The 17,545-nt window shown below is 32.9% G+C and overlaps 3 protein-coding genes across 4 annotated transcripts; 2 read left to right on the forward strand and 1 right to left on the reverse strand.

Annotated features, from left to right (window-relative positions):
* Positions 1-3,759: 3,759 nt before the first annotated feature.
* LOC126665186 (uncharacterized) lies at positions 3,760-4,422 on the forward strand. The gene is made up of 2 exons (XM_050357914.1): positions 3,760-3,957; positions 4,054-4,422. The coding sequence occupies exons 1-2, from the start codon at positions 3,760-3,762 to the stop codon at positions 4,420-4,422; spliced, it is 567 nt and encodes a 188-aa protein (XP_050213871.1).
* A 3,846-nt stretch (positions 4,423-8,268) lies between these two features.
* LOC126664725 (protein PYRICULARIA ORYZAE RESISTANCE 21-like) lies at positions 8,269-9,322 on the forward strand. Of its 2 annotated transcripts, none has more exons than XM_050357248.2 (3): positions 8,269-8,369; positions 8,479-8,563; positions 8,657-9,322. In XM_050357248.2, the coding sequence occupies exons 1-3, from the start codon at positions 8,358-8,360 to the stop codon at positions 9,202-9,204; spliced, it is 645 nt and encodes a 214-aa protein (XP_050213205.1). In that variant the 5' UTR covers positions 8,269-8,357; the 3' UTR covers positions 9,205-9,322. The 2 variants fall into 2 exon arrangements, with proteins under 2 accessions (XP_050213205.1, XP_050213206.1); XM_050357249.1 differs by having other exon boundaries at positions 8,315-8,369; positions 8,483-8,563.
* A 4,391-nt stretch (positions 9,323-13,713) lies between these two features.
* On the reverse strand, positions 13,714-14,542 carry LOC126665207 (uncharacterized). Its single transcript, XM_050357931.1, has 2 exons — positions 13,945-14,542; positions 13,714-13,859 (listed from the first exon to the last, which is right to left on the reverse strand). The coding sequence occupies exons 1-2, from the start codon at positions 14,540-14,542 to the stop codon at positions 13,714-13,716; spliced, it is 744 nt and encodes a 247-aa protein (XP_050213888.1).
* Positions 14,543-17,545: the final 3,003 nt, after the last annotated feature.

Consider the following 17,545-nt stretch of genomic DNA (forward strand, 5'->3'; position numbering starts at 1 on the left):
TCGTAGACACAACCAATTCTTGTGATTGGCGATTTTATCGATTTATCAGACATATCACAAATAGAAATAATCATCTTATCAAAGTAAGAAGTCTGAAAATAGAATACCGAAAAGTAAATGTCTGGAAAGATAAGTGCATACATATAAACATGCATTACGTTTAAGACTCGCATATGACTCGATCTGAACTGACATGGTGAATAAGAAGCAGGTACTCCTAAACAAGCTTCTAACCCTGGGGTTTCTAACTCATAATAGACAAACATGGATTTTATTTTAATTACATGTATAAAGCCTAAATCAGATGTAAAAAAGTGAGATTGATTTTACGAATTACAATCTTCAGTGCCTATACAACCACTAATTAAAATTTTCATGACAGTCCTACGATTTCTATGTGATTTGATTAGTTTGGAACTAAATTAACATGATTATCTAATTAAGCATGTTAATGATGGATATGGATAAACATTCAAAGCAGTAAACATTGTTACATATCCAAACAATATTTGATATCCAAACAAGATTAAAAATACTTTTAAACCTTATTTTGGAGTGTCTGGAGGTTGTCTGTTGTTTATATGTTAATACAGTTAGATTTAAGATCTGGTCAAAATGTAGAAGTTGTTCATATGGTCAACACAAGTCCACTGGTTAAAACCGGGGTTGATTTCGAGTCTGGATGAAGTGGGAATCACCATTCAAAGTTGATGGGCCGGAGATCTGGCTTCAAGGCCCACGATGACATGGAATACATCACTGTTCCTAACATGGCACATGCATGCTATCCGGGACTGGCTAAGAAAATTATAGAAAACAATCTTACAACTAATTACATTGCCAATAATTCAAACATGGAGCCATTTTAAGTCTAAATGAGCCACGAAATGCAAAAAGAAGATTAGGGTTGTAGTGCGAAGATCCGAGAGTGCTATAGGACGAAGAACTGTGGCACCAGAAGGACCGGCGGTGGAACCACAACGGACCGGCGGCGGTGCCATAATGAACAGGCGGTGGCACCACAACAGAGTAGCAGAGGCGCCATAATTACCAGATTCAGCCCGAGTACGAGTTTTGTCCGAAAACACGTGCAAAAGGGATAAAAACGACCATTTAAAATAATGGAATTCAGATATAATCACAATAACATGTAAAACTAACTAAAAAACTGTAAACATGGATTTAGAGGCAAAAATAACAATAATCATGGCAAATCATGACAATTTGCTAAAGAATGTTAAAAACACTAATCATGCATGTTAACCAATAAGAATTAAAACAACATGCATATAATACAATAAGTATGAAAATGGAGATTGAATAGGTCCTCGGAAGTACCGTTATAAGTCATGTGATCGTTTTGTGGAGATCCGGGTGTAGAATCCATCTTAGATAATATTGCAGCAGTTTTTTTGAAGAATAGGAGCGTATTAGTTCGATTTGATCAATATATATGGCTGAATTTTGGTGTTTTTAGGATGGAAAATTCGGCAAAGGGTGTGCCAAATTAGGGTTTTTTTTAACTATGCGTGCCACCCGTTCTTAGAATTTTTAATTATACTATTTATAGAGGTAGGATTAGGGTTAGGTTAACGTTTAGTATAGGTTAAAACCGTTTTTTTTTAACTAATTAATTATAATTTTCGTATTAATTAATGTGTGCTCTGAAAAAGGTGAAATGGGTTATTTTTGGTCCCTGAAAGTGTCAAATGGGACCTTCAAGGCCACTAAAGTTAGGTTTTGGGCAATTTAGTGTGTCAAACCTACAAATTTGCCCATAAACTTCTGAGGTATTATAATCAGTCCAATTTATTAGGCTTTATTACAACCTCTTTGAATTTTTATTGATAATTTACGACAATTACGCTTTAGTTATTCAAGTTTGCCGCTGCGCACGCTCTAGGCCGCTCGAATTCTAACAAGCGGATCACTAGCTTATCATCCAGACGAATGTGTTTATAAATTATTATCGGACGGTTCAGTTTCTTATCATTTTTTTACATGTCCAAATAAGTGTCTCCAATGAGTTTTTGAGCGGTTTAAGAGTTGTTTCTAAGGCTGACATTTTGAGAGGTTTTACCAATATTAATTAATTTATTTATAAATTAACATATCCTTCAATAATTATGAACTAGCGTTTATATAGCTTTTCTGCTGTGGTTTATGATTCCCGTTAGGTATAAATAATTTTATCTTAATTTTTTAATTGACTTTTGGAATTATTCACACTAGCATACTAGTCAAGCGTTGCTTTGATTTTTTTATGTCAATTAAATAATTAGTAATAAATTAATATATTATTTTGAAATAAATAATTTGAATGAGTGTTGCATTCTTTTATGATAGAATATTAATTTTAAAAGATATACTATTTTATTAGAGTACAATTCACAAATAATAAAATAATTTAAGAATGAATATAGATTACAAATTAATTTAAAATTATCATGTATAACATTGTTATTGTAAATTAAATATTATAAAATTTTAAATTCTTTTATCATGAAAATAATTGTAAATTAAAATTGTTAAAATTGTATTATAAGAAAAGTACACTATCTATTTTTAAAAATTATTTGAAAAAATAATGTAAAAAAATACATTTGATACTTGATCATTTATATATTTTGTACTTAATTAAAAATAATTCAACTGATTTAAGAAAAACACTACAAACATCAAATTCTAAAAATAGGGGAGCAAAAAAATTTAGTATGGGAGTGCAAAAGCTAATGTTTTTTTCAATTCGACATTTTTTAAGTTTTTGATAAAAACTTCCACTTTTATATTAGTATATTTTATACATAAATAAATACAAAAAAATAATAAATAAAAAATTAAATTTTTTATCGTTTATACTTATGACACGCTATCATATTTAGTGATGTTTCACATTTAGAGATGAAGATGAAAGTTTAATGTTTGGATCTCACTTTACCATTTTTTATCTTAAAGTTTACATATATAGAGAATATTTTATTTTTATACAATACGTGTAGTAAAATTAAAATACATATAAAAATATGTATGTATATTATAAATATCTTTATAAAATTTAAAATAAAAAATTATTCTTAGTTTATAATTTCTAAAGTTATAATAGCATTATTTTTCTCCATAATTAACAAAATAAATAAAATGTGATCATATAAGAAAGAATATTTTAAATAATTATTTTATCATGCTATAATACTAAAATATATTCATTTAATAATAAATTAATAGGAGTGATAATTTATCAAATTATTCAATTTAAAATTTAATTTTAAAAAATTAAATTTAAGGACTAAAGTGTAATGTTAATATATGTAAGATGCAAATAGATTATATTTTCATCTTATTTTAACTTAGTACGCGGTAGAAGAGAATATTATTTGCCAAATTTTTTATTTAATTTTTTTTTTTGGATTTTCTATCATTTGTGCCGACATTATTTTATTTTGTCTAACGATATTTTTTATTTATGGGTGAAGAAGAAAGCTTCAAAGAGCTCATTTGACTATCTTTGAATTTAAATTTTTCTATATGTGAAATTTTAATTTTATTCTCATAAAATATGAATTTAAAGTAAAATAAATATAAATCATGCATTTATATATGTATATAGAAAATATATATTATTTAATAATCTTAATTTTTTAAGCCACTAATATTTTTTCTTTCTATCCATAATTAACAAAATGAAGTATAAAAAATTATTTTATTATTCTGTAGTGATAAACTAAATTATTTTATTATGCTGGGAATTCAAGAATACATATGGAACTAAATGCTAAACATTGGCAATTCTTATGGAATTTACATATCCCTCCTAAATTACAGATTTTCATATGGAGAGCTTTATCAAAAGACTTACCTTCTGGCATTGCTTTAGAAGAAAAAACAGGCCAATCATTTCCTTGTATTCATTGTGGTACAGCAGAATCCATTGAACATATACTGTTTTATTGTCCTATGGTAACTCAAGTTTGGTTTATCAGTCCATTAGCATTGAGAGTGAGTCAGAATCCTGCACTTTCTTTTTAACAACTTTGGATTCTTTATTCTTCTCAGCTTGTCCAGATGGACTCATCTAAATATAGTTGTACTCTATTTTGCTTCCTACTTTGGCATATATGGAAGGCTCGAAATGAGGCAATTTTTAAGCAGAGTATGCTCATACCAGCTATCGTCTCTAATTGGGCTGTGCAAGCTAGCTTAGAATTTGCATATTGCTATAAATTGCTGAATGTAGAAGAGCCTATTCTTGCTAAGTCCTCTGCTATTCATAATCAATGGAAGCCTCCTCCAGAAGGTACATTGAAAATTAACTATGATGCTGCATCTTCTGCTAAAGGCAAATTTGGTACTATAGGACTTATTGTTTCGGATTACATGGGAAGAATTATAGCTCGACATACTGCACTTGTACGACATATATAGGACCCTGGAATATTGGAATGGTTTGCTCTTCGAACGGCTATGTCTTGGGCCATTTCAAACCGTTGGTTAAAAGTAATTTTTGAAGGGGATGCCTTACAAATACCACAAGTCCTGAATCATACACAAATCTGTCCAACGCTTGTTTGGGGTATTTGTTTGGATATCTTGCATCTCCAAGTACAGTTTGAGGAACTTACTGTAAGTTATATTCCTAGAGCTAATAAAATAGCTCATAATCTAGTTCAAGCTTGTAAAAGGATGGTTTTAGCTTAGTTTTTTATTGTGACAGTATTATATATCCAGTTGCTTATTTGAATACAATTACTCCTTGACAAAAAAAACAATAAATTATAAGATTTCATATTTTAATGAATTAACTAAAACAATTAAATCATTAAAAAACTTTAAGAATTGAAGTGTAACTCTAAACAAATATAAGGAGCAAAGGTAATACTTGTCACTCTTCTTTCTGCTTGTCCTATTCTTGCATTTCATGCATTTACTCTATTAACTTATTGTCGTTTGGTCTCAATGTCGTTTGACTCTTAGGTTTAATGTATAGTATAATAGGGCTAGAAAAATGGTAAAAGTTTTGTCTTGATCACTAAAAATATGAAAAATAGCTTTTAGGGCTATGTAGTTTAATTTTTGCATATGGTCCTATATAGCTCATGCAATCTCTCAAACTGACCCATAAACTTCCAAAGTTTTGGGATTAGTTTGATTTTTCATATTTACATCTGCAATTTTTTTAAATTTTTATGAATTATTTGTGACAATTATGATTCAATCCTTCAAATATGTCGTTACACGTCAATCTAATCTTTTGAATTTCTTCAACCAGATATATAACTCATCAATGAGACGAATTTTTCTGAAAATCATCATGGAATGCTATAGTTCCTTATTGCTTCTATGATGTTCAAAAAAAGGCGTTAACAATATATACTATTCGGTATAAAATGTGTTTTGAATACTATTCGGTGGCACTCTATTTCACTCATGATCACCAAACTGCCATAAATCTGAGCAAAACCGAACATCTCAATTCACATACTGCTCGCCCCGCTTTCACTATTATTTAAAAGAATATTGATAACAAGAATCTGAATTTTGTATGATAACAAGAGTAATTTTCCAACTGCTACTCTTTCTAAATTTATTGTCCTTTTACGAACTTCACATATATAGCAAAATGCAGAAGCTTAGAATCTTTAAATGATTTAATAATAGCATGGTCTTAATTAATAGGCCTAATGGTAAAAAAAACCCAAACCTTTACGACTTGTTGCAATTATATCCAAACCTTTTAATTTTTGTAATAATATCCAAATTGCATTTTTTTGTTGCAAACCAAATTGCATTTTTTTGTAGCAATAATAGTCAAATTGATGGCTAAACTTGTTGTTTTCAATTAATATATTAGGCTATTATTATATTTTGATGTATAATAATATAGTAAAAGTCCCAAAAAGTGCCAAAAAACTTAAAAAAATTCAGATAAAAAATGCAATTTAGATATTATTGCAACAAAATAATGCAATTTGGATATTATTGCAAAAAATTAAAAGATTTGGATATAATTGCAACAAGTCGTAAAGTTTTGGATTTTTTTTGCCATTAACCCTAATTAATACTCCCTCCGTCCCGTTTAAGAAGGGACAAATGACTTTTTCACATATATTAAGAAAACATTAACTACTATAGTCTTTTCTTATTTTACCCCTATTTATGATAATGTTGTATATTGTGTATAGACTAATAGTCATTAATTATGGAAAGGGAAAAGGGGGTAAAAAAAGAAAATTCATATAAATTGGCACAAAAAACACGATATGGCCTTCTTAAGTGAGACAAATAAAATGGGATATGTCCCTTCTTAAATGAGACGGGGGGAATATATTTAATTTCCTATGTTCTTATTCATTAATATCTGGAGAACTTCTATAAGATGATCCAGATGGCTGGCTGACAAATATATTTCATGACAACATGACTAGAAGCACCGACAAGCGTACACTAGCAATTGGTATTATCAGACACGTTCTGAAATATTCCTTGAATATTTACATTTGTCGAATATAATTAGGAATATTATAACCAGAAAATAAAATTTAAAAAATATATATTATTTTTTTAAATAATATATAAAATTTAAAATTTATTAAAAATTAAGAAAGTTAATATATAAAATTTAAAAAATATATTTTTTCATATAAAAGCCCTCCTTATTAATAAATTTTATATAAAAAATCATACTCTTTTAAAAAAATTAGAAATTTTATCATTCATGTGGCTTAAACAACTCAACATAATGTATGTAAATTTTTTTACATATAATTGGAGTAAATTATTTTAAAACCATCCACGTATGTTATAATTCGCAGTTTGATACTTCTTATTTGAAAATCAAACGATTTGATACTTCAGTTTTGATTTTACAAACACTTTCCTTCTTTTAAATGTAGATACCAAATCGTTAACGGAATTAAATGTGAAGTATGAAACCGTTTGAAAATGAAATACCAAATCATTAACATAATTGAAAGTAAAATATCAAATTATTAATATAATTCAAAATGAGGTACTAAATTGTTTGAAAGTGAATACCAAAGTATTAGCAGAATTAACAGAAATCCCTAATTATTGACGGATTTGAAAGTAAAGTATCCAATTGTTTGATTTTCAAATAAAAAAGAACCAAATTGTTAATTATGATAAATATGAGGGGTTTTAAAATAATTTGTTCAATAAATTATAATAGCGTTCTATTTTTATTCTAATTTGACAAGATGTATTGATTATTATAAAAGGCTTGTTTTGACAAGGACACTAACAATGACATTTTAAGACTTTTTGCATTTGCATTGGTCAATTGTCCATTAGTGACAGCAATTCATCTGGTTTTGATGTATTTGAGTGATGAAATTACATATTCTTTTTTTGGTAGAGATGCTGCTTAGCTAGGGTCATATGCGGAAATAAGTAATAAAGAAAGACTATGACTTGTTACTAACCAATAAATTTCTCTTCTATATCATTCACATTTAATGGCTATATTATCAAAGAAAAAAACATCCTATCATTTTTATTTTTATTTTTTTGTTCAAAACTTTCAAAATCATCAAATTTACTCATTTTTCAATTTTCAGTTTCAATTTTACACTTTTCTTCGAATTTGGAGTATTTCACTTAGAACGGTTCAAATATATCCTTTATTTTTACATATAATCCCACATTTAAGTAATTTTTTAAAAATTAAGAGTTTATTTAGATTACGTGTCAAATATGAAGGACATATTGAAATTTTTTTAAAGTGAAAAACTATAATTTACAAAAAAATAGATATAATTAGAGCTCAAAATTGAAATATTGGATAGAATTTACAATTTTAAAAGTTTGGGATACAAATAAAAAAAATAAAAAATTATAAAATAGTTTTGAATGACTGGACCTTTAATTTTATGTAAAAAAATTAATTTTTATTTCAGATAATTATAACTCGTCAATTTTTTTTCATTTGATACTGCTAAAAGTACATAGTGAAACATATTCATAGTAATTATTGACACGTCATATAAATTGCTATTTGATGTGGCGACTTTCATATATGATAACATTATTTTTAATATATTTTGTCACCGGCTACATCATAAATTAACATCAATCTAAAAATATAAACTAGTTTGATATAAAATGAAATTAATTATTTAGGTACCATTTTGATAATGAAATAATATTTTAGTTTCAAATTGAAACATAAAATAATAATTTGAGCCACTCAGGCCACGTTGTCAAGCTTTTAAAATCCAGTTTCTAATTATTTGTTTTTTTGTTTCTCCAAACCCAATTTAATAAAATTCTTCTTGATCTGTCTTTTTGTTTTGCTCATTTGTAACCACTAAACCTCATCATTTCATCAGATTCGGACAGTTATGGCAGACAAGGTACTTATTCATCTATATTTTTCAGTTTTATTTTTTAACATTCATATATTTAGATCTCCTAGTTTTGTTTTATTTGTGTTTTTGTAATAATTAAGTATTACCGTGACAGAAAGTTACAGTAATGGTGATTAAAGTTGATCTCGACTGTGTAAAATGCCGCAAGAAAATCAAGAAAGTTCTGAGTAAAATCCCTGGTGAGTTGCTCATTAATTCTTGTATATTAGATTGATTTATACCGGAAGGAAAATGACCGAGTTACCACGTAAATTCGTGTTTATGTACAAGAGAAATCCAAAATCAGATATATGATGAGAAGGCGAACACGGTGACAATCAGCATCGTTTCCTGCTGCCCGGAAAAGATCAAGAAAAAGATATGTTGTAAAGGTGGTGAATCTGTTAAAAGTATTGAAATTAAGGTAGCAGAGAAGCCTAAACCGCAGGATCAGAAGCCGAAAGATCCAACACCTGACAAGCCTAAAGATGCGAAACCTGAGAAGCCGAAAGATGAAAAACCTGACAAGTCTAAAGACTCAAAACCTGATGAGAAGCCTAAAGACATAAAACCTGACAAGGCAAAACCGCCTGCCAATCCTGAACCAGTTCCAGTCCCGGCCTACCCGCCTCCAGTAGGGACGAGTTACGGAAACTGTTATGAAGGATATGGTGGCCCATGTTATGGAACGCCAGCACCATATTACGAGCCTTATGGAAGGCCGGTGTATGATAGCTGGGGCGGCGGCAGCTATATCTATGTCGGGTGCTGCAAAGGATGCTATGTGGGGAGATGTAATTGTCCTTGTGAAGACAATTCTTCATCATGCAGAGTCATGTAAAACTGATTATATTTCTGATTAGATGTATTAGCAGTACCAAACTTTTATTGTATATCTCAGTTTAAACTTTTATTATGTACTTCAATTTTCAGCATAAAATAATAATATTGATTACATATCGGATAACGGGTGACATGATGATTGATCTAATAATTTTATAAATATATTTCACGTGATCATAGTATTAGATCGGAAAACGATGAGACTATCATCATAAATAAAAATAAAATTTTTAATTTTAGTACTATTAAATAAAAATATGAAATAAAAATTTGGTTCATTCGTAGTTTTAGCTATCATTTTTCAGTTCCATTCAAGTATTAAAACAAATAAAATATTTACGCAAGGTTGATTATGTGAAAATAAAAAATGAAGATTGCTAGTTTGGGTAGTACTCTATTTATTATTGTATATGGTGAGATAGCGAAAGATATCAGTTTTTGTAGAAATTGTTGTCTTTAAATAGTTTGATGGTTGAAGCAAATGAATGTGTGGTGTTGGGTGTATAAATGACACAATAAACATATCATTTTCTTATTGTTAATATTTAACTCTTAAATGTTTGTGGGTGTCATATGACATTGGGTTGCGTATTTCAAAGTACATTCAGCAACAGCATAGGCGTGAGTTACCCACTAGTTGAAATTGCTAAACCGGTATGGCTTCTATGACTATTAGCAACTAGACAGATTTATAATACAAATGAGCTTTTATGAGATACTAGTTTGTTGTGTACGTGTGTTGAATGTGGTTTATATCTTTATTTATTTATTGATGGAATCTGTCTTCTGATCCGGTGAATTAACCTGCAAAATAGGATAGAAGCTAATCGGACGGTGGTTGTTCGATTAACTCTCTGATGTTAAAGTCGGTATTGAGTTTTGAGCAGCGTTTTGAGTATATGAATATAATTGTGCGTTTAGGTATACCTCAAACTCTTTATATAGTAGTTGAATGTATAGCTTGTAGTCTTGGAATAGGAAAGTGATTCCTATTTATTAGGTTTGACTCTGATTCGGAGTGTAGTTCTTTATTCGGATAAAAGTCCTATTCATGAATATCTTCTTAAATAATCTCATCTTCCTAAGTTGGAGTTTATCTTTTTAAGTTGGATTTTGTATCCAAATAGGAAAGATCTTCGTGGATTTGGCTGTTTGGCCGAATCCCTATATCGTCGCGCTTTGTCTGAGTTTTCAGGGGATTCGGTTTGTATTTATGGATTGAAGTATTATTACAGTCAAGGCGAATCTCATGGATTCGGTTGTTAGTTTCGTGTGGCTTAGCCCTTTGGGCGGGAGTTCGATATCGTCTGAGGATGGATCTCCTGCGACTCGGCTCCATAGTACTTGTGATAGGATTCGGTATTCATCATTAGCCCCCGTGCAAGTGAGCTAAAGTCATGGTACTTATGCCTTGGTAAATTTTAGCTCTGTTTGAGGCGAGTCGATTCGTATTTCGGCGTGTTGTTTCACTTGTTCAACAAGATTTTCATTTTTTATTTTTCTTCCATGTATCAGTCATCCATTCTTTGTTGTGTCTGGATTTAAGACAAGTGTATGTTTGTGTCTGTTCGTGTCTTCTCATATTCTCTTAATCTCATATTTAAATTGTTGTCTCCCTCTTTATGCATTTCACTTTATTTTGCTTTCATTTTCTTGATATTGCTTTGCTTTCTTCTCTTCTTCAATCTCCACGATCTATTTTCCAGGTAACCTTTGAAGTAGCTTTAAGGATTCTTGTGTCTTGTTTTCGTCATTGTTTAGATAGCTGTCATCTTTCTTTTTTTTCCTGCACTTAGTGTTCTTGATATTTTCCCGTTTCTGGGTAATTTTACTCGTTCTTGGTGTTCTTCATTTCCTGGGTATTTTCACTCGTTTTGATCTTCTTTTTCTTTAGGACTTCTGCCAATAGTTTTCTGTGTAGTATCGCCTTTAGATGGCAGATAGGAGGGCCAAGACAGAGTTTGCCTCTATGGCTATTACCGATTCTTGTCTTAATAAGAATCAAGTTGTGATATTTATTACAAGTATAATTTCCTTCTGAGTATAGAGTTAGATTACCCGGTTATCGGATGCCTGCTTTTGGGTCCCCTGGTTCATCTCGTGAGGCGGTTGTTTTTTAGGAACAGCTCGCCGTTGGTCTTCGGTTTGCTTTAAATCCTTTTTTAGTATAATTATGTAGGAATTTGAATATTGTTATGAGAGCTCCATCCTGGGACTATCCAAGTTATTCTTGCTTTTGTAGAAGCGTGTAGGCTTCAGGGTCAATCTCCTCCTCTTAATGTCTTCAATCATTTTGTTGAATTAAAAAAGTGTGATAGCTATTTTGTCTTTACTATCTGTAGAAGGGGTCGATCTTCCATTTATTTGCCCTGTTTAGATAACGGTTGGAGGAAACGTTATTTTATAGTCATTCACGAGTTTGCCTTTTCCCGATGGTTTCTCCGTTTTTCGCGTTCATAATTATCCATCTCCTTTGCGTTTGTCAAAGTCTATTCTTGCTTTTGATTTGTTTTTTCATAGTATTTTCCAGCGTCATATTTTGGCGATTTTGGTAAATAGCCATATTCGATGTCGATGGTCTCCTTTGAAGGGTCCTTCAAAGGGTTTGGCGGATCTTCACTATGAATATATTGGAGGTATTTATTCTTGACTTTGTTTTTGATCCTTTTTCTTTTATAGGATGTCTTCTTCATCTGATGATTTGTTTTCAAGTTTCAAAATAGATTTGGATATTCCAATGGGCGGAGTAGCGATAGATGCAAATATTCCGGTTGGCAAAGCTGAAGGTGAAGTTGCCCTAGTTCCTGCTGGGGCGATCTTGTTAGCGGGCGATGGGGTAGTCGCTATAGCTGATGAGGCTGCTGATGCTGCAATTGATGGCGAACATGTTGATGTCGAGGCTGCTGTCCCTATTCCCCTCTAGCTCTGGCGGCTCTAGCGGAGGTGACGGAGATTATTGATCTCGATGTAGTTATTGTGCAGGATTCAGAGGAGATTTCTCCAAGCACGGATATTGCTATTAATGATTCGCAATCTCAAAAAAGACGACGTGTCGATGAGGGATCTTCCTCGGAAGGAGCCCATTCTGATCGTTCAGCATCTGATCTGAAGTTAGCTAAGTGGGTTGAAGATCATAATCCGGCTAGTTTGTTGAACACTCGGGTTCTAGCTGAGTATATCAGGAGTCTGGCGATTCTTGAAGATATTACTTGGTTCGCTTTCAAGCCTGTGCATGAGCTAGCCGATATTGCTTGTTTCCATGGTTTTTCGGTGAGTCTTCTGACATCATAAGTTCATTCATTCACTCTTTCTGGCGATTTACTTATCTTGATTTTTCTTAAGATAGGCCCTTCATGCCGTTTTAGTTCTGAATGACCGCCGACAATGTGCCGAGGAGGAGGCTGAGCGTCAATCTGCTCTTTTGGCAACGTCCTAGTCTGAGAGAGCAAGCTTGAAAGCTTCTCCGGAGGAGCACGATTCGCTTCTTTTGAAGTTGAAGCCTCAGGATGCTATTAATGATCGTAAGATCATGGTCATCGAGAAGAGGACCACCGATCTGACTCGGGAGATTGAGGATCTCATAACTGCCAATACTTATGTCGGGGAGGAGAGGAATAAATTGAAGGCCGAAGTCGAAAAACTTTATATTCGTCTTCTTGATACGAAAGCCTTCTATTCCGCTTTGATTGGCGAGTATCGTCTCGCCGTTGGGAACAAGCTGCTAGAGCAGAACCCTAATATTGATCTTTCTGGTGTGAATGGATTGGACCCTCAGGTCATAGCAAAAGCTTTAATGGAGAAGATGGCGAAGGATAGCTCTTTAGGGAAATAGTTTTTGTTTTTTTTTTCTTTTATTGTATCGCCTTTATGCTTTTTGTACTTTGTACTTTGTTTACTTTTAATGAATGATTCATTTCTCATTTTGTTAATTTTTCCTTTTGCGTTTATCCGTTTGAATATGTTTGATTGCTAGTTTAAGTTGGGCGCTTTTGCTTTGGATAGCGTTGTGTTTGAATTCCTGCTTTTGATTTTGGCGTTTCGCTTATCTTTTATTTTGTCTGTTTGCTTCGTTAAGGAGTTACTCCAAACTCTGTTTGTAGTTTTTGGCGTTTTGCCTTATTTGAGAGTTAGTCTAAACTCTGTGTTTGTTTTGGGCTTTCGCCTTATTTGAGAGTTAATCTGAACTCTTTGATTTTTGGCGTTTCGCCTTATTTGATAGTTAATCTAAACTCTGTTTGTTTTGGGTATTTCGCTATTTGAGAGTTAGTCTAAACTCTTTGATTTATTTTGGATGTTTCGCCTTATTTGAGAGTTAATCTAAACTCTTTGATTTGGGCGTTTCGCCTTCTATATCCAATTCCTTTTTTGGCATTTGTGCATCGTACGTTATTTGGGAAAACAAAAATTTTATTGATATAAATGGATTTGCTTACAAAAAATAAAGATAGTTATAACACCATCGGGTATGACACACGGTCTCTACTGGCGATGGGCTATTTAGCTCTTACTACTCTCCTTCCTTTTCATGCTTGCTTCCTTGAAGATCGACGATAGACTCGTCATAGCATTTTTTGGCGATTTTTTGATCTCCTCTAACTGTTACTACACCCTTCTCAGTTGGCACCTTCATAGCTAGTGCTCTTATACTGGTGACTGCAGCCGAATCATGGAGGAATGGCCTTCTAAGAATTGCGTTGTATGTCAGCTCCATATCTATTATGTTCTATAGGGACATGACCTTTTTGTTGATTCCTTATCTCTAGGGTTACAACGCCAAATGGGTTGATAGAGGGTCCTCCGAGTCCTGATAATGGAATTGGGACTCGGCGCAGTTTTGTCGCGGTTCCCCCCAACATTTTGCATGCGGCATTTGTCATAAGGTTTAAAACACTTCCTTTGTCTATGAGGATTCGCTCCATATTCCAGTTTTCAATGATGGTAGTTACTACCAACACGTCATTGCGAGACGCTTTCACATGTTCATAGTCTTCGACATCAAAAATCACCGGTGACATATGGGTTTCCCTGATGTTCATTACTTCTCTCCTTTGCTTTCTTCGAATGGTTGAGCTATTATGCCCTCCTCCGTTAATCATGTGTATCATCCCTAGAATCTTGGACGATCTCTCTTCTTCCTTTTCTTTGCCCCTGTCATTCCTGCTTCTCTTTTCTCCCTTGTCACCGTCTTTTGTGTTATGGGCTATGAACTTTCTCAGTTCGTCAGCGTCTATCATCCTCTCTATTTCGATTTTCAGATCTCTACATACGCCCGTTTCGTGCCCATGCTCGTCGTGGAATTTGCAGAACTTCCTGGTATCTCTAATTTTGGATTTCATTTTTGGTGGCCATACCACATTTTTCACATTCTTTTTAATCCACATGAAGACGTTGGTCCTGCTTGTGTTTAACGGTGTGTAGTTGCGCTCGTCGTCTCGGGGATCATGCCTTGGTTCATATCGGCTCTGGGGGCAAAACGCCTGCTTTCCTCAGGCCTCGATCGTCTATCGTCTGATCTTGATTTTGGTCTCTCTTTTGACTTCTCTTTTGAGTCCTTCCCTTTTACCTCTTTTCCTCTGGTAGCTCTCCGTCCTTCGTCCATCTCAAAGTATTTATGGGCGATTCCCATCAAGTTCAAAAAAGTGGTCGGTTTGTTGACCAACAGCTTGTCCACCAATTGTTTGAATCTTGTTCCTTCCCTTAGTGCTTCGGTCGCAATGTCAACATTCAAGTTGTCTATTTTCATAGCTTGTTTGCTGAATCGTTTGATGTAGCTTCTCAGCATTTCTCCTTCTTCTTGGATACATGACCTCAGGATGCTGGTGGTCGTTTTGGCCGAGATATTAGTAAGATATCTATTAAGAAATTCTGTCGACAAAGAAGTGAAGCTCTTGATCGATCTCGGCTTGAGTTTATTGTACCATCTTTAGGTGGTTCCTGTCAGGGTGGTCGGGAATACTCGACACATGATCGCGTCCGAGACGCTCAAGAGGCCCATAGTTGCAGTAAATCTGGATGTGTGGTCCCTCAGGTCTCCTTCTCCGTTAAATGTTGGCAAGGTGGGTAGCTTCATATTGTAGGGGATTGTTTCCTCCATGATTCTATATCCAGCTCTTCAGATTTCAGCTTCTTCAAAACTTTGGCTATCTTCTCCTCCAAGTCTTCTTCTGCTACATACGTGGTTTTGCTATTCTGAGGCGATTCGAACGATTCGCCTTCATCTTCCTGGTTCTTTTTCCTGGACTGTGCCTTTCCCGTATCTTTTTCTTGCCTCTTGCTCTTTGCTGGGGAATCCTCTCTATCTTTTTCTCTTCGTTCCTCTCTCTTGGAGTTAAGTCCTCTTTGGGCATCATCTTGATTTTCTCCATTCCTTGCTGCATTCCCTTGATTTTCCTCTTCTGACTCGTTGTTCCTGTGCTCTCGGTACTTTGGGTTTTCTCCACATTCGTTTCTTCCTTCGTTTCTCCTTTCGTTTCTTCCTTCGCTTCCCATAGACGGTGCTAATTGATGGAGTCCCCCTTCTGATCCGGTGGATTAACATGCAAAACAGGATAGAAGCTAAGCAGGCGGTGGTTGTCCGATTAACTCTCCGATGCTAAAGTTAGTATTGAGCTTTGAGCAGTGTTTTGAGTATATAAATGTAATTGTGTGTTTAGGCATACCTGAAACTCTTTATATAGTAGTTGAATGTATACCTTGTAGTCTTGGAATAGGAAAGTGATTCATATTTATAGGGTTTGACCCTGATTAGGAGTGTAGTTCCTTATTCGAATGAAAGTCCTATTCTGGAATATCTTCCTAAATAATCTCATCTTCCTAAGTTGGACTTCCTAAGTTGGAGTTTGTATTCAAATAGGAAAGATCTTCGTGGATTTGGTTGTTTGGCCGAATCCCCAGGTCGACGCGCTTTGTCCGAGTCTTCAGGGGATTCGTCTTGTCTTTGTGGATTGAAGTATTATTCCAGTCAAGGCGAATCTCATGGATTCGGTTGTTAGTTTCATCTTGCTTAGCCCATTGGGCGAGAGTCCGATATCGTCTGAGGATAGATCTCCCGTGACTCGGCTGCATAATACTTGTGATAGGATTCAGTATCCATTATTTACTATGATTTATATTTGAGATTGTTAAACGTAATTTTTTAATTATATATGTATCGTGATTATATTTGAAATTATTGCATGTAATTTTCTTTTATATAAATATAATAAGTTAATATTTATAATCATATAAAGACGGCAACGTTTAAAATGTACTAATTGTGTATGATTTTTTAAAATCTTAATTCTTGCAACCCCAAAAAATTAAGTTAATTATGGTCGTAAACCTATTTGTAGCAATTTATTTTTATTTACTTTTAGTGTAAGTGTGATGCACATGGTTAATTAATATAGTGATTGATAATTTGATCCTTTGAGGTATTGTTTATAATAATAAATATAAAAAGATAAATTCTTAATTTACATGACAGATTAAATGTATAAATATTTTCAGTTTGTTAATTAGTATTTTATTATTTACATTTAAAATTGTTGAGCATGATTTTTAATTTTAAAAATGGTTACTTAGGATTAGGAAACCTTTTGAATAGTTAAAGTTGAGATACCATGTAGAGAAATTAATTATTTCTATGAAAGTGGCAGTGGTTGATTAGAATTAGAAAAGATTTTTAATAGTTTAAGTCAATAATCATAGAGGATATTCTTTTCATGAATGGAAGTGTTATAGATATAGATTTGAACATTCAGTACAAGCATAAAAATAGATACATAGATCTATAACTAAATGAGTATTGTAAGAAACTAAACTAGTCATTATCTTTGCATTTTTTCATAAATATTTCATAATTGTTTTATGATATTTTTATAACCGTTTATTGAATATTTTATAATTGAAATTTTATATAGAAGCTTATATATTTAAACTATTCGAAGTAGCAGCTTATATATTTATTATTATTTTTTTCCAACGATAGAATAGTTAATAGGTCATATTAAAGATGTTGAGGCCCGAAGTGCAGATGCCTTATGAACTTAGCTTTAACTTCCTGGGCTAAACTATGAGCTTCTGCGTTGTCCTTTCTATTTATGTGGCTAAAAGTGGAAAATTCGAAGAGAGTGGATAGGTGCCGAGTATTGATAGGAGTAGAATTACTCCTATATTACCGTTGTTTTACGAGTTATTTACGTGTGGTTAGTGATCATTTTTATGCATATTGGGTCTCATTTTTTATTTGAGCGTTTCAGGTACTACCACGTAGATTTCACGGAGTTTCGGACCTAATCGGAGCTATACGGTGAAGTTTAAGCAAGACCGGACTTGGATAGGCATTTCGAGTTAGTTTC

The sequence above is a fragment of the Mercurialis annua genome, linkage group LG1-X, assembly GCF_937616625.2.
Source record: "Mercurialis annua linkage group LG1-X, ddMerAnnu1.2, whole genome shotgun sequence".
Lineage (NCBI taxonomy): Eukaryota > Viridiplantae > Streptophyta > Magnoliopsida > Malpighiales > Euphorbiaceae > Mercurialis > Mercurialis annua.

Excerpts from the sequence above, each read along its gene's own strand:
- LOC126665186 (XM_050357914.1), top strand. The coding sequence starts at position 3,760 with ATGGAACTAAATGCTAAACATTGGCAATTCTTATGGAATTTACATATC. Across the intron at positions 3,958-4,053 it reads TACTGTTTTATTGTCCTATG|CTTGTCCAGATGGACTCATC; the intron begins GTAACTCAAGTT and ends TATTCTTCTCAG.
- LOC126664725 (XM_050357248.2), top strand. Across the intron at positions 8,564-8,656 it reads AGTTCTGAGTAAAATCCCTG|AAATCCAAAATCAGATATAT; the intron begins GTGAGTTGCTCA and ends TATGTACAAGAG.
- LOC126665207 (XM_050357931.1), bottom strand. The coding sequence starts at position 14,542 with ATGAAATCCAAAATTAGAGATACCAGGAAGTTCTGCAAATTCCACGAC. Across the intron at positions 13,860-13,944 it reads GATAAGGAATCAACAAAAAG|TCACCAGTATAAGAGCACTA; the intron begins GTCATGTCCCTA and ends ATTCGGCTGCAG.